The sequence below is a fragment of the Pleurodeles waltl genome, chromosome 6, assembly GCF_031143425.1.
Source record: "Pleurodeles waltl isolate 20211129_DDA chromosome 6, aPleWal1.hap1.20221129, whole genome shotgun sequence".
Lineage (NCBI taxonomy): Eukaryota > Metazoa > Chordata > Amphibia > Caudata > Salamandridae > Pleurodeles > Pleurodeles waltl.
The window spans coordinates 1064318888-1064345704 of record NC_090445.1 but is presented as its reverse complement, the minus strand read 5'-3'; the positions used below and the strand labels follow the sequence as shown (position 1 = coordinate 1064345704).

The 26817-nt window shown below is 47.5% G+C and overlaps 1 protein-coding gene across 2 annotated transcripts in view; it reads right to left on the bottom strand.

Moving 5' to 3' along the window:
• Positions 1-16358, bottom strand: part of SLC25A34 (solute carrier family 25 member 34) — an 84543-nt gene extending 68185 nt beyond the window's left edge. The window contains exons 1-2 of one of the 2 annotated variants that reach the window (XM_069240044.1): positions 14378-16358; positions 13746-13811 (exon numbers count right to left, since the gene is read on the bottom strand). In XM_069240044.1, coding sequence (XP_069096145.1) covers positions 13746-13811; positions 14378-14809 — 498 coding nt within the window. In that variant the 5' untranslated portion in view covers positions 14810-16358. The remainder of the gene's footprint in view (positions 1-13745; positions 13812-14377) is intronic. The other variant, XM_069240045.1, reaches the window with a different exon arrangement.
• Between the last annotated feature and the right edge of the window lie 10459 nt (positions 16359-26817).

The window sequence follows — 26817 nt, the reverse complement described above, 5'->3', positions numbered from 1 at the left end:
GTGTGGGTGACAGTTTTACAGGTGCTAGTAGGAAACCAGTTGAACATTTTCCTCAACATCTTCAGGGTGTTGAAGGAGGAACCTGTAACAGCGTTGACTAGGTAATCATACCATAGGGTCATTGAGAAAGCACACCATGACATAGAGCCACAGAAATGTTTATGAAAGTTCACATGGTCATGGGCTCAGTCAGTGAAACATCCTCTAGGCTGTATTAATATTCCATACAGCAATCCGTGTTTTCTTTCTGATAGATGAGGAGTAGTATGATGTAGAAAGATGAAGTGAATTATTTGTTAACATGTCGGTCTCTTAAGTGAAAAGGTCATGAGACCATCTTAAGGACTGTGTGCTGGGAGACTCAAATGGACACCTCTTTTTAAATCTAGGTACTAAAAAATGCATTGAATTTGATATCACTCCAGTGTGAGGAAACTATAACATCAGTCCGTATAAGATTCCAAGCAGAGTGTAACACTGCAATGGCGAACAAAACACCCAACACCCCACTTCGCAATGGGGAAATCATTGGCTGAGAGAATGACTGATTTAGTATTGAAAAAACTACTCGAATAAACATTTTCTCATTCAATGTGACCTAAAATAGAGTTTGCTTCATTACATCTTATTTGTAAAATATGCATGTTCATTATTCTTTCATTGAAATCAGTGGTTGGATTATTTTGGCACTAATTCACATATCACTGAAGTAATTGTCTAAGCTTGTTTAAAAGAAAGCAGATGTTACTGACGGCAACATCATTCCCTGATTTAGGATTTCTGGCACCAGCTCCCTTTTACTGAGGACTTTATTCAGACTGGTCGATTTACTGTAGGTACCCTTTGTACAAATAGCAGCACCACCAATATCACAACCTAGTGAAAAGCGCTTGTTTGTTTCTTGCTTTGGTGTGTGTACTTTTTGCCTTTGAGAGACAACACAAGTTCCATTGTGGGGGTTACACTCTTTTCTGTGACTGGATCTTGGTCCTTCTTTAGTAGCAATTCCAGGGAAGGTGAACTCAGTGGCGGCTGCTGACATTTGAAAGTGGTGGGGCGTAAAAGTTGGGTATAACTTTAATGCAGCAAGCAATGTGAGCAAGCTTAATGGACAAACGTGGGGTCCAGGATTGGTCTTCCTCCCAAGAAAAAAATTGAAATAAAGATTGGCAAATGGTGCATTTTAAAGCAAAACTATTTAGTGGTAAAGCGAGACTAATAAAGCAGTGAGAATGTATAGTTTTGAAATATTAACCACATTAAAAACTGCCACATATCTTACTGCATTAATATGTTAATCAGTTACTGTAATGTGCAAATTGTACAGCGTGAGAACTTCAGCCCTTTAAAGTGTGTGCTTGCTCAGTGTCTTGCACTGCATGTGGCATCAACTTTGAAAGAAAATGCTCTAACCAGGCATCAGGAATCGCCCACAGCTGCTGGCAATACATTTCTGTGATTACCTTTGTGTGCCACCCAACCTGTATTTTGATTTCTCTCTGAGATGTAACTGCATCCAGATATATAGCACAACTAACATACACTTTAAACCTGTCAGAACAATTGGTTTTGTCAATGGCTGTACGCTGTTTAAGATAAATGAGTAACAACAATGATTTGTTATAAATAATTAACATTGGACATGTTTCAATTCTGAAATTGTGAGTCTATGAAATAAATAGTATTGACGCCTGTGGTAGGTGTTTTATCCTTCAGCTAGGTGGGCTTTACGTTTGATACATATACCTTTTTTTCTCTGCATATCTCGGCCATCTGCACATCTTCAACTGGCTCTTTTTCCTCCACAGCACCCTCTTTTCACTCTTCCTGAATGCACTTTCTCGCATCTCCCTCACTTCACCACTTCCAAACACACACTGCCCTCACTCACATTTAAGCAATTTATTTTCTTTCACTTTGTAAATATTTTTACATCTGTGAACCTCCTTCACACACATTTTCACAGAATTTCAAATGCAACTGGGAAACATTTCAATAGTTCTGTGTGCTCTGCAGAGAGGCCAACCTACTGAATGGCACTGTGCTTTGGCCTCAGCATCAGAGCTCTCAAAGTCCCTAATAAACACCTCGCAGTGTATGACAATTCTACAGGTCACTTCAATATCAGTGAGTGAAGCCAGAAGAGCTAGGGAGCAAGCCATCTCCCCAACATCGAGCAAGCGTCTCCGCAGTTGCAGAAGAGTTAGAGAGACGGGTTGCTGCCTAACGCTTCTGGCTTCACTCACCGACATTAAAGTGACTTGTATAACTGCCGTACACTCACACAATAGGATTTGGCATTACTGACCTATACCTATTTGGATTCCTTCGATATCCTTGGCTCCAACAGGACTAGTTTTCTTCACACAATCTTCCAGTCTTGAGGATGGTCCTATCGACAATTGCAACCAGGACGGAAACATCGACGCACAACACGACTCATCATTAATCCTTCATGAACAGTATAACACTCCTTTATGGACAAACTTTCTATATGCAAGTTCTGGAGTGGGTTACTGCTACATGGACTTTTGGCTGATACTACTCTATGTGTATTATAAGACTGTTGCTTTGTCTATGTACCGCTGAAGATTTCAGTTTCAGTCCCCAAGTGATTTTTTCAGTAGGATATTCTCATACTTGTTAAATACACTAATTAACGTGTTTATACACCTGCTGTCTCAATTTATTTTAGTGACTGATATACTTTCTTTTCACTTGTTACAATTTGTTTTGATGTTATGTTCTGAACATCCCATAATTAACACAGATTGGTTTAGAAATATTTCTTGCCAAATAGGTCCCTTGTTGGCACGTTTTAACTCTTTTTTACCCATCAGCATGGCATCAATCTCAACTTCTCATCCGGAAAGGCATGAAGATTTCTCTTTAGCAAGGGATTGTGTTTCCCATTTTGTGGACTTGATGCAACATGCCTCAAGTGGCCTTTAGTTTCATCGGAAAGGCAGGAAGCTGGCTCTTCTCAAAACACTTGCATTTTTCCATAGTTGGAAAGGACTCTTTTACTACAGCTTGTGCTTCCTCCCATGGTGGTTGGGGTTTAATTCCACAGTGTTCATATTTTGCTTTTGTACTTAGTTGTCCCCAGAGTGTTCAGCCTCAGCTGGTCCAGTATGCAGGGCGAGGAAGTTTAATAATCAGTATTGAGAGATTCAGACAGCTTTAATTCAGTATGGGAATTCACAATGGTTAAATGTTAGATGAAAAACATAAGCCCTTGACCTTCCTCTAACCTCTGGCACTTCTGAGTTCACTATATGACCGCTGAAGAGGATTTAACTTAGTGTTCACAATATGGCCACTGATTGGCCATCAACTCTAATTTTTATCAATAAACCACCACTCTAATGTCAGTCTTAATATGTGGGTGTTAAAATGCTTAATTTGTGCCAGTGCCAGGGAGAAAGTATGGATGAAAAGGAACCTGCAATAGTGACATAAAGACACAGGAAGTGCAAGGCAGTGGAAGAAAAACTAAAGATGGGAATGATTACTAGGGGACACTGGTATTTGGCAACCAAGGCATTTAGCAGTCTTGTGGTCAGCCCATACGAAAAGTTCTGGGAGCCTGTACTGACATTTTTAGGTCTGGCTTTTGAGACAGCTTTAGTTGTCTCACCAGTCACCAGACAATTGTTTTTTTTAAATCAAATATAATATACATATATAGAAGGGGTTAGGTAAAATGGCTTCTGCCTTTGGTCTGTTAAATTATCATTCACATTTTGCTTCCATCCACCACCAAACATAGTGCGTGGGGCAGTAGGTCAGCCCACTTGTTCCCTTGGCTTTGTTTTTTTTGACTGACTGCATAAAGCCTGTGCACATTAGTCACATTTGCTTACAATAGATACATTTCTCTTCAGTGGCAAATGTGCTTCAGAGTGTGCTTTTTAAATGTATGTTATATTATTATTTTTAAATGCCATCTATTTATGTTGCCTGCAATTAGAATGCCAAATTAGATAGGGATTTACTTTCCTCCACTTTTTCAAAGTTTTTCGTATACTATAGAGTCTTTAAGTGACAAAGTAACATTTTAGCTGCCTGAGTTGATAATCCTTGGTTAGGTGCCAATTTATTCTTGTCTCCTTCATAGATAATTATAATAAAGTGCATAGTGCAATTGGAAGGCTTACTGTTTTTTTTTTTTTTTAAACATCAGCAGTAAAGCAGCTAAATCAGTAATGATATTTTAATTTAATTTTTGATTGCATGCATATGGCAGCTGCACTTAGGGGCCAGCATCTTTTTTTTTCTTTTTTTGTGGCACATGCTTACACAATAGAAAATATTTAAAAAGAGCACTAGCTTACCATGGCCAGATTTATTGGCTCTGCCAATGCTAGTTTTAAAGAAGTAAATAAATAAATAAGCCCTGGATATAGAATAGATTTAGATGTCACTGCCTGTGGGTAGATATGGCCTCACTACCAATGAGCATGAAATGTAGGGCCTGATTACGATTGAAGGTGCTATTTATCGCACATCCTAAATAATGATACCCTAGGGTATGCTATCTATTGCGTCCGATAAATTGTGCCTACTACAAATGTTTTGTGAATAACATGCAGAGTTTGATTTCAATGAAATAAAATCCGCATTATATGGTACAGACCATGTACTTTTCCCCTCATAACCTGCTGAAATGTAACAAACGTTCAGCTATTTACTGCATCCAATGGGGCAGAAGACAATGGCATCATCCTTATGAGACCCATATTGTCTTGAATTGTAGTCTAGACTGGAAGAACAGGAAGTCAATTACTTTTAGAGCTGGTGGCACGCGATCTCATGACTTAAGAATTTAGAGCCAGTTTAGCAGCTTTTATTTGCAATTTTTGCAATTTGGCGATCCACCTGAGTGGAGACCGAATATGGGTAACATTTCTTAGGCCAAATAGGACACACAAGCTGTCACCTCTGATCAGCAAAATTTACAGGGGGGTTGGGGTCTAGCTCTTAGACTATTCAGGTACTACTTGCATTACTCGACGGCTTGCCTAATCTGTTCCGCCACGGTCATCGCTCTAGGATACTACATGCAGTTTAACTACAAACTATGATAAGGTGTGGCTGCTGCAAGGAAGGCGAGCCTGGGATGCACCAGTAGGAGAGCCGCAGGTCAAAAAAACAACCTGCAGACTTTGAACTATGTGTTTGTTCTGTTGTCGTGCTGAGCCACTGGCGGCTCTCAACTGTGAGCCAATCACACCTGGGCCTCCTCCTCACCTGTCTCCCTCGCTCAGCAAATTCGAGTTATGAAACTCGCTGTCTCCTTGCCAGACTTGTGAGTACGTAACTCTGTTCAAAGCCTACAGTCCTTTTAGGGGCATGAGCCTGTCAGGAAAAGCTTGATAGATTCATAGAGAGTTTGAGGAGATCTGTCCATTTTAGCCTGATCTGCAGTTGACTATGAGGCCACGTTTTTACCACTGGGAAGTGTGAGAAGTTTACATAGTTCTGCTTTCTTTCCTTTCAAAATGTGCTAATAAGGTTTGAGTGCAACAGCAACTAGGACAGAAGCTTAAACGTGACTCTTTCCTTCATTTTCCAACAAATAACTCCGGCTCTTGTGTTGATCACAAATGTGGTTCAGCTAGTTTTATCAACTAGTATTCCCAATACTCAAACTCTTTTTACTGATCTCAGCCAAGCACCCTCATTAGATTCCACAGACAACCCAAGTCCGACCGGCATCAGAGACAACCGTCCTCATACAGGCAGCGCACTGGTGTGGATGCCAACAACCCCCACAATCATCCTGTGTGGGTTGGAGTGGTGGTGTGAAAATTGTGAGGGACGAAAATGTGTAAAAAATAACAATGCTCTTGGGACTTGGTGTACACAAATGCTAATGTCTGCCACCTTTGAACTGGGGGAAGCCGTAGAGGAAAATTTCCTTGGAGGGATGAAAACAGACAGTGGAAGAATATAGGCATTGTCTTTGCTCAGACAAGAATAGGCATAGTCCTTCTGTACATGCAACCATGTCCACAGCCCAATCTTCACCTAACTAGCAAGACCCAATGACATAGGAACATCGTCATTGTGATCAACACGAAACAAAAGAACCATGTGGAAAGGGCGTCCAGATGCTGAAAGAGTATCACGGCCATAAAAGTGGCAGAAATGCACTATACTACCGGGGATTAGAGATTATAGTGCCTGCTCGCAGACAGCCCTCTACAGACCTTCAGCCCCCCCATACTGGCAGCACTCTTTACATGGACACCCCACCTTGTGCCAGTAGACGCCTTTACTTTTACACTTTATAAAGGATCCCTTCCTCACATGGACAGTTTTTGCACATTGATAGCACCTCAAACAGATTACACCCGGTACACAGCCTACCCTCCTTAAACAGCCATTTGTACACAAACAACTTTCCTGACAGCTACCCCTCAGCATAATGTCCATATAAAGACACCCCTACGTTGGCACAATTCCTAAACAGACGCCCCTTTACACAAACAGCTCCCTTTTACAGGCACCTTCGCAGACACTACTCATACATATATCTCACACACAAAGACACCCTCTCACATGGTCCTCCCTCAGACACCCCATCTTGCAGAAATCACTCCTCACGGTGGCCCTATACAGGTACCCCTCTTCACAGAAACACAAGCCTCACTGAACTCACGTGGACACACCCCCGTGCCCTCTTGCAAATACTTGTGTGAGATTCTGCAGGTAGCCCAAATGGGCTCTCCTACTGTAAAGCACTCAGTGTTTACAGGAGACATGGGCACGCGGGGTGGTGTCGACCGTTCCTTTTGGGACAGGCCCAAGAATTGTTTTCATATGGTCCTCAGCAAGCTTAGTGTGTCTTAGGCACGCAGACTCATTGATGACACCCAATAAGGCTGAGACGTGGCTCAAGTTGATTGTGGTGCATTGAGAGGTTAAGTGGGATGGCATCTCATAATGGACTATTCCTTTTAGAGCCGGCTGAATATTTGATTTGGGAATAGTTGACTGGTATTTGTAATGGAGCAGACAAACGTGAAAATTATATAAAAAAGATTAAATGCATATTGAGTAACGTTGTTTTAACAGTTCGTGTCTGCCTGTTCCAAAACATTTTATCGTATTTATTATACTTCAGAAGAGCGCGTAAGGGCAATTTGTTTGTACAGCACACCTAATACATAAATATAAATGTGTATATATTTCAGTGATTTCAGAACACGTTTTTACCAGTAGTTGAAACAGCGCATCTTTTTCTTTCATATCTCAAGGGTAATTTTTGCTCAGTTGTTATCCGTTTCTCGAGATCTCAAATCTTTCCAGCGTGTTCAGTTGAAAGAGATTTTGGCTCAGATCCTTCAGCTTTAGTTGAGGTTGGGGTAGTTGATGCTTGATGTCAAAAAAGGAAGCCTTCCTTGAGGTCGGCAGCCTTAGATCGTGGAAGATGTGAAAAGTCAAGTATGTTATAAACCGGTGATTTGTTGTTTGCTCTTTGGAGCACCTCGTTTCGCTCGTGATTAGCACCAGAAGATAAACGCATCTGTGTATACTCTGAGAGGGCCCCGCTGAGGCAATTTCCCCACATAACAGTTCCGCGCTGGACAATGCATATTTGCATTGCTAAAACTTCGGACATCCGCCCCACTTTCCGCAGCCCAACGCCCCCCACCACCCCCACCTTCCCTCGGCTAATCCCCAATATAAATACAAGAGCACACAGGAAGATTAGGTGTAAACAAAAAAGCAATTTAACATTTTTAAATGATCATGGAGTAATGAGGCTACCGCCTCGGTATCCAAAACACACCGCTGTGGAAAGGAATCCGACAGCCCAAAAAACAAGGACATGCAATAAGATTAGCTGCAAGGCTGGAGGAGCAAGTGCACATGCAGCCCGCGCTTTCGCCTCTCTGTTCGACGCTCCCTTTGGAGGGGCCCGCGGAGAGAGAGACCCGGTCTAGTCTCTCCGCGGGTACGTTCGGGGCACAGGAAGTGGCGCGGAGGCGCCCTATTGGTTGACAGGTACGTGGGGGAGGGATTGAGGCAGGGTTCATAAGGGGGGTGGAGGAGTGGGGTCGGCCAGGATACGGGAACAGCGCAGGGTTGTTCTAGAGAAGGAGGTTAGGTGGGCCCAGTTGTGCAAGGACAGGGAGGAGGCGAACGCTCGCAGCGAAGCGGCCAAAAGGGCCAGAGAGGCCAGAAAGAACAAAGGGGCACAGCAGCTGGTGGCTGGAAGCAGAACCTGGGTCTGGGTCCCACAGTCAGAAGGGGATCAGAGACAAGAGGCTGGTGCGGCCGAAGGGCAAGTTGGTGCGGGGAAACCCAGTGACGCATACGGTCATGGGGGTAGAAGTAAACCAATGCCAACGGCAGAAATCTGAAGAGAGTGCCAAGGAGCTTGGGAGAGAATGTCGGAGGTAAGAGATGGTGGTCAGTGTGGGGCGAAGGGGGAGTGACACCAAGGGAGGCAAGCACAAGTAGGTCCATTGGGGTAGGGGACGGATCAGTTTTAGAAATACCAGGCCCTATTTCCGTACAGGGAACGGCCGAGAACAAGGATAAGGAAGGCGCTGCCACGCTAGACACAGCTACAGGCAGTAAAGCGGCTGAAGGAGATACGACACCAGAGGACAAGGAAGGGGGAGGCCATAAGAAACGTCTTCCATATATGGGTTTGGCCATGCCACTCGGGTCTCACATAGCAGAAAAAACAAAAGCTAGGATATGGAAACACGAGTATGTGGATGTGTTTAAACTACTGCACAGGGACATACAGGCCAAGGAGGAGGAATGGGAGCTAGCGCGCAGGCCCTGGGTCCCTATCACAATGGAAAATTGGACGTCGGCCTTTTTGATATTTGCCAGTATATACTGCGAAAAATACCCGGATAGGGCCATTGCACTGTTTAAATACATGGACATTATTAGAAAGGTACAAATGCATTTTGGGGGGTTTGCATGGCTCAGTTATGACGAAGAGTTCAGAGCTCGGGTGAGTGTAAATCCTGAAAAGCCTTGGGGGGACGTAGATCCAGAGTTATGGATGCAATGGATTTCGAGTGTCCGAGTTGTTGGGGGTGGGGAAAGAAACTGGGGTAAGGAGGAAGGAGGTGTGCATGCACAAGGACAGGCTGGGGATATGGCTTAGGCGGTCAAAGACGGATCAGCTTGGCAAAGGCAAGTGGGTATGGCTGGAAAAAGGGGGCGTGGAGATGGCATGCCCGGTAGCAGAGTGGATCATGTTCAAGGCAAAGTGGCTTGGGGCAGGCGATTCAGGGGTTTTTGTACATGCATCAGGGAAAAAGCTGACTAGTTATCAGCTGTTACAAGTTATGAGAATGGCACTTGGACGGATAGGGCGGCGTGCGGGGGATTATGGGACGCATTCATTCAGGATTGGCGCAGCGACTGCGTCAGCCCATTTAGGATGGGATTGGGCTAAGATCAAGTCCATAGGGAGATGGAAATCTAGGTGCTGCGAGCGGTATGTCAGGCCTTGAAGAGAACAAAGCAGGTGGGGTGGGGGTTAGCTTACCAATACAGCCTTTACATTGTTTTTTCTTTACAGGATGTGTGGCCGGGCCGCAGAAAGACAAGATGACGACATGGTTGGTCGGCCATTCGTTCGTTCATTGGGCGGTGAAATTTGCGGAGAAGCAAATTTACGGCAGATCATTGGGACTGCCCAGCAGACACCATGAAGTGCGTTGGTGGGGCAAGAGTGGTATGAGGTGGGGGAGCCTGCTCCCATTTATCACGGGTAACTTGCCGCAGTGGGGATGTTCGGACCATTTATTGATTCATCTTGGGGAAAATGATTTAGTGAAGCTATCGGGGCTCACTTTGATACAGCTTATGCAGAGAGATTTGGAACTTTTGAAGCAGAAACTATGCAGGACATGTCTGGTATAGATGGAATTTGTGCCTAGAAGGGCATGGAGAGGGGCACTCAATCACGGAGCCATTGAGCGGGCTCGGAAAAAGTTGAATAGAGCCATGAGAGTATTCTGCTGGGCTCAAGGGATCAAGGTTTTAAGGCATGGGGACATAAAAGAGCAGGAGAAGGCTTTGTTTCGAGATGACGGGGTCCATTTGTTGCAGATAGGAAATGCGTACTACCTAACAGAGTTAAGGTTGATGTTAGAAAGTTTATGGGGAGTGAATTTGTGGATTAGAGAATAAAAAAAAAATGGGGCAGCGAAACGCCTCATGGGTTTCGCTGGATGGCAGGAGATGGGGGAGGGTGGAGAGTCAGATGTGGGCCTGTCCACCCTTCCAGGGGGAAAAACAAGGAGGTGAAGGATCAGAGCGGGGGGTATAGGCTACAAGCAAGGAAGGCATGGGAGGAATAGGGGAGCGTATACGGTAGGAGAATTGAAGGGAGCTATTTGAGGAGAGAATGAAGGCAAAGGAATTCGTAAAAGTTAAGGTCTGGTTAAACGGACGATATACAGTTAAATGTTAAATGATGTTGTGTTTAAACCCTGTCCTAAAATAAATGACCTTTTACACCAACAAGGAGTGTCACTGTATGTATGTCCCGATGGAGGGGCCCGCAGAGAGAGAGACCCGGTCTAGTCTCTCCACGGGTACGTTCGGGGCACAGGAAGTGGCGCAGAGGCACCCTATTGGTTGACAGGTAAGTGGGGGAGGGATTGAGGCAGGGTTTATAAGGGGGGTGGAGGGGTGGGGTCGGCCTCTTTTCTGAGCCGACTGGGGCAGATAGGGAGCTGTTTTGGACCACCCACCCAGCGTAGGAAGGCAGGGGAGCAAGGCTATATTTAGGCAGGCAGGAAAGATAGGTTTGTTAAGTAGGGTTTGTTAGCAGTCATTTAGGGCAGGTGACTTGGGAGGTGCGTAGCAGGAGATGGGGGAGGGTGGAGAGCCAGATGCGGGCTTGTCCACCCTTCCAGGGGGAAAAACAAGAAGGTGAAGGATCAGAGCGGGGGGTAGGCTACAAGCAAGGAAGGCATGGGAGGAATAGGGGAGCGTATACGGTAGGAGAATTGAAGGGAGCTATTTGAGGAGAGAATGAAGGCAAAGGAATTCGTAAAAGTTAAGGACTGGTTAAAAGGACGATATACAGTTAAATGTTAAATTATGTTGTGTTTAAACCCTGTCCTAAAATAAATGACCTTTTACCCCAACAAGAAGTGTCACTGTATGTATGTCCCGATGCATGTCCTAAGGAACACTGACTAGTTGCCCTTTCAACCATTTCCGGGTTATTACAGGCAGCGTCAGGACAGAGTGAAGTGACCCGTCAGTCATTTCCCTTGTTTCCACTCCTCATGATAAAGTCTTCCCTACCCATAGCCTTTCTTTGTCCATTCCAAATGCAAAGAAAATCAAAGGCTGCTGAACTACTCGCACCTGACATGGGAGAACTTGAGATGTGATGGCTCGCCCCACAGTCCAGTCATTCCACAAACCTCAAGGCAGATATTTAAATCTACCAATAACCTGGTATTTGTATGGCACTGCCTAATGTTACCTGGCCTCTCAGCCCGCGTGGATCTTTAAGAGAAATAAGGTTAGTCAATCTCCTCCAACACCTGTAAGACACATGGGTTGCCACCTTTCCCCAAGGGAAAAAACTTCCATTTGTTCACGTCTTAAAAAGTTAGGTGGTATTTTGGCATTCAGATAATAACCAGCGTGTTGCGGTCTCATGCCAGTCACTGATAAACATAACGGCATGCTACAATTGTTGCGCATATTGATTTTAAATATTAACTAAACCCATTTCTTTGGCTTAAAGTGCAGATTCCAGCAACTGACATTTATTAAATGAAATGTAAATTCCTTTTCACAATGGCGGCTATAAAGCACAACAACCCTGTCTAATAGGAGGCCAAAATATATACTCTGTGTTGGGTCAGGAAAGTCATAATTGCCATTTCCTTGATTTCTGGAAGGAGGAATGAAATGCGCACGCACAACGTTAAATTGTTCCTACTCTGAATTTCATGGGGTGAAAAGACAAAATACCAACCGAAGCATTCCCAGTATTTATTAATTACCGCACCAGCATCAAGGTCTGAATGACTGTAATACACCTAGGTAGGGCTGCCACCTTTTCAAGAGAAAAATACCATTCATATGTTCATCTTCTAAGATTCTTCAAAGGCCAAGACATTTTACTTTTTTTGCAGAATTATATAGAGCAAACTTGACCCAAATGTATTGGAGCACTTTACATGAGCACCACTTACATTACACAAGGACACACGTCTATTTGTTTTTCAGGCACAGCGAGATTAAGAGATTTGCAAGAATGTTGAACCAATGCTGACAAAGTCAACAACTATGGCCATTATGCCACATCCTCTCCCCAATAAGACTTTATATAAAGTTATCTGTATTCATATTAACATGGCTTTGCAGTCTTTGCTTACTTTAACTATCAGACATGGGTCAATAAGGCAACTACAGAACACATTTTAAAGTGATTTCTTAACATATTAGCTGTCTTAAGTATGTGCTGAGAAGAAGAAAAACACAGGCTATAGGTGATTTTCCTAATTTTTGTGGCAGCCGGGACATTAAAATAATGGTCATGCCGGTAAAAAAACGACCAGGTGGCAACCCTACACACAGGCCTCATTACAACTTCCCCAGTAATCCTGATTCAGCCAGTAACAGGAGTGAACTGTGAATCAGGATTATAAAATATTTCCATGACCTGTTGTAGCTGTGGATAGAATGTCTTTTTCCAGAGGCTTCAGCTTTTGAAAACAGCAAAGATCTCGTGGTGAAGTACAGAGCAAAAACATATGGGAATCTTTGAGGGAACGCCGACTCCTGCTTATTATCACGCCTAAAAGAAGTAATCTGGAGTATTTCTACCCTCCCCACCCCAAGAGTTACCGATGCCCCCAGTACCCATAGCTCCAGTGGTTGGAGGATGGAATACCTGGGCGTATTGTGCTCAATTGGTAATGGAGCCTTGGACATGCACTGTTCAAGCAAGTTACTGCCATCATTCAGTAAGAGATAAGAGGGATATTTAGAAAAATAATTTTGGTAATTTCTCCTGCTATAAAGTTCAGGTCCTTTGTAGCAGACGAAAGCTAAAAGTAATGAAATTCATTTTGGATTGTAAAATGGTAGTCTTCTGCCTAAATCTGAACTGTTGAAATGTTTGCAGCCTAAAGCAAAATGTCACGTGTCCAGCAGTCCCCTCCGCGTGAAATCACAAATAGCACCCCTCTCTCCACCTTCAAACAATATTTGCAAGAGACGCCTTTGCCTAAGGAAGGACAGAAGACTTCTGCCTAATGATCCCCACCAACATGTGTTTAAAACCCGTTCTCCATAGCAGTGCAACCTTCACCAATTATAATAGTTGTTTCTGGCAGTACTAAAATGCAATTTAAATCGCCTAACTAAAGTTCTCATTTAGGCACAGCATTTAAGACTGGAGCACATCATTTAAAAGTGCAGTCGGACATTATTAATATTAGAAAATATCAAACATATATATATATATATATATATATACACACACACACACCTCTTTGATATTTTGCCCCTCGATATTCTGATCATACTTTTGTAATCAATTGAAGTTTTGGCTTTGATATTCCCTACTAAAAATGTCTTAAGGCATTTCATTTCAAAGGGTGCTTGGTCTGCAGAAAGGCCTTCTCAGAAGCCAGACAGTGAGTGGAAATGTGTGAGTGAACATGTGAATAAATGTGCACGTGTAATAGTGAGCAAGTGAAGTTATCAGCTGAGCATTCACTCACCTGGTGGTTATGCTGATGTCCCACAGCGATGGCGGCCACGGTCTGTGCCTGGAGATGGGTTTTTACCTGCACCAATGAGAAGAGGGAATTTGTGTCAAGGACCAGCATGACAGGGGCGCTCATCAGAGCTAAGCAAAAACATTAACATAAAGCAATTCTTGTGAAATGCAATCAGACATATTGGTTCCCGATTACAAAGGTTTGTAAAAATAAAGTTTAGCACTAGAAATACGTGCTTCATAACATGGAGCCATATGGCCTCCCTATCTGGACATGCTCCAGGTCAACCTAGCACCATTCTGCGCTCGGTTGGCATCAGGATCAGTGCTCATTCAGCGGGTACCTACTGTGGATTGGGCTTTTTGGGTTGTTGGGAACTCTAGCACCACATGGTTTAGATGTGAGATCTGTGGACTCGTTGTGGTTCTAGTGCTAGGGCCCAGCTATTGAGGTTTTGTGATGTATCACTTCTCCATGATACCTCTACCACCATATTGGATTGGATTGGCTCACAGAGCCTCCTTGCGATTCTGGCACAATATAAGTGTGGCTTTGGTCTTGTGCTGTGTAACAGTTGACTTCTATGGTCTCTTATCTCTTGCCTCAATTTTCTAAGCCCCTTTGTCACTTACCAAGTAGGCTGGACTCCCCACAAATGCTCCCAGTGCGCCAGCTATGGCCCCAGCAGCCAGGTTGCCCCCCGGCTGCTGCGTCAGGCCCACATCCTCAAGGTGAGAGTAGAAGTAGAAACGGACACCATTCATGACTCCTTGGTATAGCAGGCCTGCCGTTAGGCCCTTCTGGAGCCCCCGCACACCGTCTGCCTGGCCCACCGCCACCATGGCTTGCAAGACACCCCTGTAGTGGCGCTGGTAGCTGCCCCTGGATCGCAGCTCCCCCTGAAGCTGCAGGCGGGTCTTGATGACCTCTAAGGGGTTGGTGAAGATGCAGGCCATGCAGCAGGCTGTGGCCCCCAACACAAAGTCCACGTGCGGAGAAATTGAGATAATCTGGGGGGACGCCGTGGGCACCATTGTCCCTGGAGGCACGTGTGGCGTTGGCATCACTGTCTACCAAAAAACATTCGCGATCAGGGACAGTAATCTACCAAATAGCAGGAAAATTGTCACAAAGACATCTCTGAAGTTAATAAAAAAGCTGGACTGTGAAATTACAGCTGTGGTGCTTATTGGTGGCACTGTTGTCGGAAAGATATTACAACTGCTGAACAGTGACTATATAACGTCCCATCAATAGAATGGCGGCCTACCATCAACGTCTGACTGAACGTACAGCAGCTCTGCTGAAAATTGCGAATATTGTCCATTCAAGAGTACAGAGCCTCCCTCAGATGTCCATCAATGTCCCATTAAACGTACAGCAGCACTGCTGAGATGACTTGGTACCGTACGATTAAAAGCATAGCAGTCCTGCTAAGAAGTTTTATAAAATGGCTTTCAGAATAGCCCTGAGCCAGTGTTCTAAAACTGGTAGTCCAGTTTACAATGCCCCCACAACCACTTCCAAATGTTGGATGGACGTCCAAAGGCAGTCTCGCGCACCACCACTGTACTTTTCCAAACTTGTGAAGTAACTGTGCTCGACTTTCCCAGCGTCAGGGACACGATGACATATCTGCATGTGGCCATGTACTGATCTGCGATGAAGGAAGTTTACAGTTGTGAGGTGAATGCGTCGCTGGGAGCGTGTTGACCTGTCGCCATCCGCAGGACTGTCCTCTACCCTTCCGGCGTAGGTCTGCACCTTTGCAGCGCTCCGGGCAGAGACAGTTTCTCTCCAGTTGGACGCGTCACAGGTTGGCCCTGATGGGCGGCAGGAGCCTGGCACGGGCGGGCGCAGCTGCTGCCCCGTCCTGCACACGCAGCGGGCACGAGGTAGCCCACTCAAGTATTTGACGGATTAATAACAAGCAGTGTAAATATTACCATGCGTCTACAACGATGATCCGTAAAGCCACGTCATTGTCCTGTATTCTCAACGAATTCACGTCCATCCATCCATTCATCTCGCTGAAGCAAGGAATCGAAAGCCCGGCCCTCCTTCTAAGCTGTTTGTCGTAGGGCTGTCCCCATTGTCCGGCAGCGGCGGCCATGGGCTGCATGCACATCTCCCCGTACATGTGTGCGGCACCCGGAGAAGCGCCAGCCCCGGGCAAGAGTCCCCTCCCACTGGCCAATGGCAGACCCGCAGGCCTCCCACACCTCCAGAGGCTGGCCACAGAGGCAAAGCATAGGTGAAAGCAGAATGTGGGTGAAAGTTCAGGGCGGTGACAGCGGAATGAATGGACCGGCGGCATCCCGATGGTAAACATATCCGTACTGGGGCTCGGTCGCTCCTTCGAGGCATGAAGAGCCTCCCTCAATGCTCACAGACCCGCCTCAAGCACCTACCTCGCCGTTTCATGTGCACGGGGTGGTCCACAGTTCTCTCTGCACAGCCTTCCATCGCTGCACTACACCTTCATTAACAAAGAGCCACGCTCTGCCACATTCACCTCCCTTCCACGGACGGCACCCCCCCGTCCTCTCTCCATTTAGAACTGTTCAGACCCTTTAGCCGTCGCACACATCCCCACTCCACAGACCCTCTTTCACTGCGTATTGTCCATTCAGCACAGAGGCCCACCCCTCTCGCTACACAGTGGCCACCTCTGCTCACAGACTTCACCCCCTCTATTAATGCTAAGAGCCTCTCTTTTAGTAGAGATTACTCCTCTCCGCAGACATGTCCGTACACCTACCCAACTGCACGCGGGGCGTGCTCTCCCCTCACTTAACTCAGCTCTTGCCTCACTGCACACAGCCTCCCCAGCACCCCACTCACTGGCCAATGCATTGAGGGGCTTAGATCTGAATAGGCGTCAGGCTCACATCTCACTGACAGCCAGTGAAAAACGTCTATGAAATTAGAACATACATCTTAACAGTTAATAATCATGTTTTGTTAGTATAATGAGCCCATTCATTACACACGTCGCAATATAAAAACTAAATTAAAAGTGTTCTACAGAGGTTTCTCCTCATCGCACAAGATATTGATATGCATGCAGCTGTGTATTATATGTGCTAGAACTGTGTCATCTGCAGGCATCTGTGAATCTACAGGACACGTTTCACTCCCAGCAGGGGCATCCCGACCAATCACCCTTCTGAGAAGGATAAACTGAGTGCCACTGAGTCAATTTATGGGAGCACTTGTTATTTACAGTGCTCTAAAATTTCAAACTCTGCAGGAGGTACTTACAACACAAGTTATAGCAAAAAAAAGGAAAACGAGATTTTAAGGTGTAGTTTACGATACACATTAACTTCTATAGGTAATTTAGTATCAAGTGAAGGGTAACTAAGTGGGAGGTGTAAAGCACGCAATGCAGAATTGTTCAGTCTGAATATGTATTCTATAAAAGTTTTTGTTGCACACACAAGCACTATAATATTTTTCTGAATGAATATGGTGTTTTTTATGGTAAGTTTACATGTATGTATTTCACTCATGTAAACATGCTGGACACTGTAAGAAAGGACCCTCTTTTTGGCATGATTACCTTCACTTTTTGCCTGCTGTCAGTGTGCTTAGACTGTTTTCACAGGGATTCTGATAACCAGGACCCCAGTGATTGTAATCACTCCCTCTGAATTTGGTTGCCAAGGACTTTTGTGCACCCAACAATTGGCATAATGGTGCCACCTTGTAACTCCCTAGTATATGGTACTGAGGTACCCAGGGCATTGGGGCACCAGGTGTTCCCCATGTGCTGCAGCATGTATTGTGCCACCCATGGGAGCCCATGCAAAATGTGTCTGCAGGTCTACCATTGCAGCCTGCGTGAAAAGGTGCATGTACTCTTTCACCACAGGTCACTGCACCAGGTCACTGTAAGTCACCCCTATGGTAGGCCCTCCTAGCCCTGAGGTCAGGGTGTAGGTCCCTGTGTGTGAGGGCATCCCTGCATGAGCAGAGGTGCCCCTGCGAACTCCAGCTCCATTGCACTGGACTTCATAAGTGCAGGGAAGCCATTTTACCTGTATACTGGACACAGGTCACTCACCTGTGTCCAGCCACATAATGTTAACTCCGAACCTGATCATGTTTGGTATCACACATGTCAGAATCATACCTCAATACTGTTGCCAGTATTGGTTGTATGATGTCATGCACTCTGGGAGCTCCTTAGAAAACCCCTCCCCGGTATTGCTCCTACCAGTCTTCTAGGGTTTTCTGGGCAGCCCACACTGCTACCACCCATCAGACAGGTTTCTGCCTTCCTGTTGCTTGACCAGCTCAGGCAGTGAAAGGCAGAACAAAGGATTTCCTGTGGGAGAGGGAGGCAACACCCTCTCCCTTGGAAATATGTGTTAAAAGGCTTGGGAGGAGTAGCCTTCCCAAGCCACCAGTTTGCTTTGAAGGGCCCATTTGGTGGCCATCTTGCATAAACCTGTTTGCACCAGCCCAGGGACCCCAGGTCCCTGCTCTGGCACAGAATTGGACAAAGGAAAGGGGACTTACAACTCCCCTGTCCATCACTACCCCAGGGTGGTGCCCAGAGCTCCTCCAGGTGGTCACTCGATTCTGCCATCCTGAAACCAAGAGGAGCAGAGGCCCCTGGGAGCATCTGAGTGGCCAAGTCAGGCAGGTGATGTCAGAGCCCCCTCCTGATAGGTGGTCACCTTGCAAGGTGACCAAACCCCCTTTTAGGGCTATCTAGGGGCTCCCTTGAGGGTGGGTCCCCACATTTGACGTGCAAGACTCCACCAGGACTCCTCTGCATTGTTTACTTCCACTTCTGGCCACTGGAACTGCAACTGGACTCTTCAGGAACCAAAACTCTGGGGACAACTACGCTTCGCAACATTGTTTCCTTGGCTCCTTCCAGCAAATGCAACATTTCCCCAGCTGTGCATCTTCTGAGGTCGGTGAGACTTCAGCCTGCACCAAGAAGCAAGAAGCAATCTCCCTTGGAGTGAAGGAGTCACTCCCCTGCATCTGCAGGCACCTACAGCAACAACGTCTGGCTGCGTGGATCTGCTCTTTTTTTGGAACCGGGTGGATCCTGCATCACAGGTCATGGTCTGGAGTGGTCCACTTGGTCCTCTCTGCCAGCTATCCAACTTGGGAGACGGTGAGCCCTTGCCACTCCTTACAGGACAGTACTTCTGTGCTCCGTGACTCTTGCAGCTACCAAGGTTTGTGTCTCTTGCTCGAAGGGCTCTTAATGCTCTGAGTAGGCCCACCCCCCAGCACTTCTTCCTGACAAGTACAGTCTCCTCTCTGCTGCTCCAGCGACTCATCTTCAGGTGTGCGGACTGGGCCTTACTGCTACTTACTGTGTCTGCTGCCAGTAGGTTGCCTGTGGGAGCTGCGACTGCTTCTGTTGGCTCTCCCGACTGCTGAGGGTCAGCCTGGACTCCCCTCCAAGGGCTGAGTCCCTGGACCTTGCTGGTCCTCTTCTGCCTTGCAACTCTTCTTTTGCTCCTCTTGCATTTGTCAAGGCTTGTTGGTGGTTCTCCTACACCACTGACCATCTGCAACCCGACAATCAATGTGGGACACCATCTGCACGACTCCAAGGACTCCTCTTCAGCTCCTGGGCTTCACAGCTGGTATTCTTCTTCCCCGGCGACCCAGATTTTCATCCACAGAATGGTGGGTAGTGGCTCCTGCCCCACTGGACACTCCATCATGGACTGGACTCTGTCCCCTTCTTTTGCAGGTCCTCTTCTACTGAAATCCACCTTTGGTTTCTTCAAAATTATACTTTTAACACATAATCACGCAGTACGCCACAATCCACCCCACTCTAATCCAATCTGCTGCACTACAATCCAAACCACTCACCCCAATCGACTCAAGCCCACTACACTCTAATCCAGTGGTCCCAACCTGTGATCTGGGGACCTCTGGGGGTCTGCAAAGCCTTCTCAGGGGGTCCGCGACTGCTTAGAAAATTAAATAATGACTCAGCTGGGGGTCCTGGATTCCAATAATGATTGAGTGGGGGTCCCTGGGTTTCAGTAATGATAAAGTGGGAGTCCACAGAAGTAAAAAGGTTGGGAACCACTGCTCTAATCCTCCCAACCCACCCAACTCCAATCTGCCCCTCTCCAATTGGAAACAATCTGCCCCACTCCAATACAGCAATCCAAAACAATCTGCCCCACACCAATCAACAAAAATCCGCCCCCCTCCGATCCAAAACAATCTGCCCCACTCCAATCTACTCCACTCCAACCCAAAACAATCTGTCCCATTCCAACCCAAAACAATGTGCCCCCTTTAGTTTGCCCCACTCCAATCCAAAACAATCTTCCCCATTCCAATCCAAAAAATCTTCCCCACTCCAATCAGCCACACTGTAGTCCAATCCACCACACTTCAATCCAATCCACCCCACCCTACCCCATCCTAGTACACCACATTCCAGTACTACCACCCCCCCACTCCAATCTGCCCCCCTCAATCCAAAATAATCTACTTCACTCCAATACAGCAATCCAAAACAATGTGCCCCACTCTAGTCTACAACAATCTGCCCCACGCCAATCCAAAACAATCTGCTGCACTCCAATCCAAAACAATCCGACCCACGCCAATCCAAAACAATATGCCTCACGCCAATCCAAAACAATCTTCCCCCTTATACTAATCTGCCCCACTCCAATTCAAAACAAGTTGCCCCACTCCATTCCAAAACAATATGCCACACTCTAATATAAAACAATCTACCCCACTCCAATATGGACCACTCCAATCCAAAACAATCTGCCCACTCCAGTCCGAAGCAATCTGCCCCACTCCACTCCCCACTCAAATGTAATCCACCTCACTCCAGTCCACCCCACTCCAATCCAGTCCACCTCCCCACAATCCACCCCACTCCAATTTGCCCCAATCCTATCAACCTACTACAACCTGCTCCTCTGCAATCCAAAATAATCTTCCCCACTCCGATCTGTCCCACTCCAATCCAAACCAATCTGACTACTCCATTCCAAGACAGTCTGCCCCACTTCAGTCTAAACCAATCTGGCCCACTCCATTCCAAAACAATATGTCCCACCCCAGTCTGCTACACTACAATCCAAAAAATCTTCCCCACTCGAATCTTTTCAGTACAAACCAAAACAATCTGCCCCAATACAATCTGCCCCACACCAATCCAAAACAATCTGTCCACTCCAATCCAAAACAATCCTCCCCACTACAACCTGCCCCACTCCATTCCAACACAATCTGCCCCACTCCAATCCAAACCAATCTGCCCCACTTCAATCTGCTCCGCTGCAGCTCAAACCAATCTGCCCTACTTCACTCCAAAACAGACTGCCAAACTTCAAAACAATCTGCCCCACTCCAAAACAATCTACCCCACTCCAATCAGCCACACTCCAGACTAATCCGCCAAACTCCAGTCCAATCCGCTAACCTCCAGTCCAATCCACCAAACTCCACTACAATCCACCTCACTTCATCCCATCCACCACTCTCCAATACCCCCAGCCCACCAACTCCAACCTGCCCCTTCAATCCAAAACAATCTGCCTCACTCCAATACAGCAATCCAAACCAATCTGCCCAACTTCAGTCCACAACAATCTGCCCCACCCCAATCCAAACCAATCTACTCCACTCTAATTTAAAACAAACTGCTCCACTCCAATCTGCCTCACTCTAGCCCAAAACAATCTGCCCTACTCTAATGTAAAAGTAGTTGCCCCACTCCAAACCCTCTCACTCCATTCCAAAACAATCTGCCCCACCCCAATCCAAACCAATCCACTCCACTCTAATTTAAAACAAACTGCTCCACTCCAATCTGCCTCACTCTAGCCCAAAACAATCTGCCCTACTCTAATGTAAAAGTAGTTGCCCCACTCCAAACCCTCTCACTCCATTCCAAAACAATCTGCCCACTCAAATCTGAAAATAATCTGCCCCACTCCATTCCCCCACTCCAATCCAGTCCACCTCAACACAATCCACTCCACTCCAATCTGCCCACTCAAATCCACCCCACTCCAATCTAACAACTCACATCTGCCCGACTCCAATCCTAAGCAATCTGACCCGCTCCAATCCAAAATGTTCCCCTGTGTGTCCCACCCTGTCACCTTGTCCACTTTGAACTGCCCTTGCTCCCCTACCTATGGCCCCTTGGACACTGGACCTGTGTTACAAACAGAATGGAACAAAAACTGGACTTTCCTCTACCATCACCCCATTCCATTACACTTCTCCGTCAATTAATTGCACTACAGTAAACACCCTTGAACACAACTTGACTGACAGTGTTTTATGTGATGATAATGTGCATTTATGGAAACAGTCACATCATGTGCAAATGATCTGTAAACTGTGATAGCATACAATTAATGACCTGTAGCTGTCTGTAGTCATCACATCAGTACACTGTTGTAATATCACCAACATCTTCAAAATGAGAAGCTATAGGTGACAGTATGTTGAGATGCAAAGAAAGTGAATACCACCCTGCTACAGCCACACAGATAAAACAACAGTCAGAGGAATGGTCAGTTACACTGTCTCACCTGTGTGTCTTTGGAAGTATTGATGTATAACTGATAATCTGTTGTCCACATCCTCATCCTCTGCATCCTCATCCTCACTGTCCTCAGGGCCCACTGCTGCCACAGGGGCCCTTCCAGTCTCCTCCTCCTGCAGATAAGGCACATGTCGCCTGAGGGCTAGGTTGTGCAACATGTAGCATGCTACTACTATCTGGCAGACCTTCTTGGGTGAATAGCACAGGGATCCACCTGTCAGAAGCAGCATCTGAACCTGGCCTTCAGGAGGCTAAAGGTCCTTTCGATAATTCTCCTGGTTCGGCCATGTGCATCATTGTAACGATTCTCAGCCCCTGTCCTGGCATTCCACACAGGGGTCAGAAGCCACAATAGGTTTGGGTAGCCTGAGTCACGTGCAAGTATTGAGGGACAAACGTTAGCCTTACACAATGGTAAGGGGTTAACACCAGAAGGCATATACTGACATACAGTGGGTGGGCTCTCAGGCTTACCTATTAGCCATACTCTGTACTCCTGTAGTTGTGCCATCACATTTGGGAGGCTGCTATTCCTCAGAAGAAAGGTGTCATGCACTGACCCAGGATACTTTGCTGTGATGTAGGAGATGGACTGGTCCTCCAGGCACACCATTTGCACATTGAGTGAGTGGAAACTCTTCCAATTCCTGAACACCTGTTCATTCTGGCAGGGGGGACAAACACAATATGTTTTCCATCAATCACCCCAATAATATTGGTTATATGCCACATTTCACAGAATCCTACCTTCACAGTGGCCAAATCATACAGCTGGGGGAAAGCAATGTAGCTCCACATGTGTTTGACCAAGGCAGACAGAACCCCTGCCAGTGCAATTGGGAACATTGGCTGTGACATTCCTGCTGCCAAGCCCACTGTCACTTGGAAAGAACCAGTTGCTTGGAAATGGAGCACTGATAGAACTTGAACAAGAGGGGGGATCCCAGTGGGATGATGGATAGCTGATATCAGATCAGGCTCCAATTGGGCACACAGCTCTGTGATTGTGGCCCTGTCCAGTCTATAGGTGAGTACAAGGGGTCTGTACACGGGGGCTTGTCTCCTCCTCCTATATCCGCAGTGGTAGGTATCTAAGGGACACAAGAGTGAGTAGGCTGTCACAATTTGAACAATGGAACCACCACCTCAGTGTACATAGAGCATTAATGTGATGGGACAGTGGGAATGGCAATGTATGTGCAATCTTCAGCAATGACGCAGTTGTGGATTATCTGAATGTTGTCCACCACCATTAAATGGCGACCGCCTGTCCTGTATCTAGGGACAGGTGGAAGTGAGGTAACTCCGCCGACTTTGGGCATTGTGGCGGAAGGTGGTCTCGCACCGCCGTGCAATTCCTTATTGGCTAACATGGGGCTCTATGGAGTACATTGGCCAATATGGATCAGCAGCAGCAGTGACGGTGTACACTGCCACGGACGTGACCGCCATTTTCTCTCTAAATCCTCACTTTATTCCTGACTTTCCACAGGACAACACCTACACTGCGTGTGCTGCTGTGACCTGTGTCTGGAACCTACCATGGCCCGTGTGACCAGGGAAAGGGCCCCTGCCTTCACTTCGGAGGAGGTGGGGCATTTGGTGGAAGGGGTCCTACCCCAGAATGGACTGCTGTATGGGCCTCCAGACCAACAGGTGAGTACACCTTGTGCACGATGCATGTGGCAAGGTTGCATGGAGATGTGTGTGCAAGCATTGTGTCATTGGGGGGGTGGTATGTCTGTTGGTAGTGTACATGGTGGGTGCTCAGTGATGTGTGTGCCAATGGAGATGGAAATGGGATTTGTGGGTCATATGTGTGACAGGCTTGATTGTATGTGTAATGGTGTCCTCCTGTCTGTATTACCTGTGCAGGTCAGCGCCCATCAGAAGAAGGGATTGTGGCGTGCCATCGCCAAGGACGTGCTGACCCTGGGGGTCTACAGCAGGCGGAGCTCCCACTGTAGGAAAAGGTGGGAGGACCTGAGACGCTGGCACAGAAGATCACGGAGGCCCAGCTGGACATGGCCTCCCAACGAGGAAGGGGTGCCCGTCGGAACCTGACCCCCCCCCCGATGGCCCGCATACTGGCAGTGGCCTACCCAGATCTGGATGGGCGCTTGAGGGCATCACAGCTGCCACAAGGGGGTGAGTACAGTGGGTGCAACTACAATCATTGGTAGGTGGCATGGGATCCGGGTGGTGGGTGTGAGTCAGTGGGTGCCTCTTAATGCCAGGTCAGACATTGCAGCGTGACCCAGATCAAGGGTAATGCCTACTGTGGTGTTGGTGCTGTAAGAGACCCAGTGTTCCCTTTCCCTCTCTCTCCCCCTTTTTTCTTCTGTCATCCTGTCCATGTGTGCATTAGCATCATCTGGCTGAGGAGCAGGGGCACAGGTGACAGAGTGAGCTGCATCTCACAGGACCCAGGAGGCAGAGTCCACCAACGCCGAGGGAACCAGTGGGACGGAGGGCGAGGGGAGCACCACGGCGGAGACAGAAGTTGACAAGACAGACTCTGATTCCTCCTCCGATGGGAGCTCCCTGGTGTTGGCGGACACCTCTGGGACCACCCCAGCTCCAGGTACAGCCACTACCCCGTACCAGCACCGCCCTCCCAGTTGCCCCTCACCGAGTTGCCCATGCCTGCTCAACCAGGAGGGTGGGCATCTCCTTCGCCCCAGGCACCTCAGGCCCTGCCCCAGTGAGCCCTGCTGCCCTAAGTGAGGAGGTCATTGACCTCCTGAGAACCATCCCTTTCGGCAGTCAACCATAGTGAATGCCATCCAGGGGCTGGCATTCCAGATGCAGCAATGCAATGCATTCATGGAGGGCATCCACGGTGGATTGGCGGTCCAACAGAGATCGTTCCAGGCTCTGGCCTCCTCTCTGATGGCAGCCATTGTCCCTGTTCCTACCAATCCCCCTCCAACTACTACTTCCCAGTCCCAGTCTCCTCAACCCCAACCCATCCCATGCACATATACAGACAAGCATGCACACAAAACATCACACGAGTGGCACAGTCAAACACAGGCAGCACACTTCAGGCCACAAGCATTCACACAAACAACAGACAGTTGCACACACAACATACACTGCCTCCACTGTCTCCCCCTCCTTCTCCTCCTCCCTCACAGTCACATCCACACTCACACCTGCATGCACTGCTTCCACAGCCAGCACCACCATCACCACCCCAAGAGCACACCCACTTCACTAGCAGACACCTCTACAACAGCCATCCACGCATCCCCTGTGTCCTCTCCCACCCTGTCTGTCTCCCCTTCCTAAGGGACACAAGCGAAGGCACTCAGACACCCAACAGCCATCCTCCTCACATCAGCACACTGCCCATGCACCCAAGTCCATCAGACATACTCCTCCAGCAACCACTCCCTCAACCTCCATTTCCATCCCTCCTCCCTCATCCCGCCCCACTGTCCCTAAGAAGCTTTTGCTTGCCCAACTTGACCTCTTCCCTCCCCCTCCACCCAGGGTCCCAACGATTCAGCCCAGCACCGCAGCCAAACAGTCCACAGGGACAGTGGAGGCACCTCCTAGTCGTGGAGGCAAGAAAATTAAGGATTCCACTTCTCCAGCCAGGAAAGTGAAGGATCCCACTCCACCAGCCAGGAAAGTGAAGGATCCCACTCCACCAGCCAGGAAAGTTAAAGATCCCACTCCACCAGCCAGGAAAGGGAAGGATCCCACTCCACCAGCCAGGAAGGGAAAGGTTCCCACTGAACCACCAATGACAGGAGCAGTGCCCACTCAACCACCAATAACAGGAAAGTTTCCCATGACAGGAGAGGTTCCCACTCAACCACCAATGACAGGAGTGGTTCCCATTCAACCACCAATGAAATGCAAGAAGCCCTCACCTCCATCTGAGACACAGCAGCCCTCACCTCCAGCAGAGGCTGCCCAGGGGACATCTCCCCCAGCAGAGACAATGCAGCCCTCACCTCCAGCAGAGGCTGCCCAGAGGACTCCTCCCCCAGCAGAGACAATGCAGCCCTCACTTCCATCAGAGGCTGCCCAGAGGACAGCTCCCCCAGCAGAGACAATACAGCCCTCACCTTCAGCAGAGACTGCTCTCAGCATTGGGCAAGTAGTCCAGCCTCCAGGGACTGTTGTACAAGTGTACAAGCAGCCCCCTCAAGAAGCAGTGGGCGAGTTCCCCACCTCAGAGACTGTGACCTTGCGCTTCCAGCATTGGGAAATGGGCATGGAGCCCCCTCCAGTAGCAGTGGGCGAGTTCCCCACCTCAGAGATTGTGACCGAGCACTCCCCAGCAATGGGAAATGGGCATGGAGCCCCCTTTAGAACCAGTGGGCAAGTTCCCCACTTCAGCTGAGGTGCCCCCCACCCCTCTTCCCCCTGAGGTGCCTGCCCACTTCCAACATGTTGCCCCTGCACAGTTTGGTGCAGAGAATGTCAGGATCAAGTTGGGGCTTGGACGGTGCCTTGTGGCCATGTGGGCCTTTT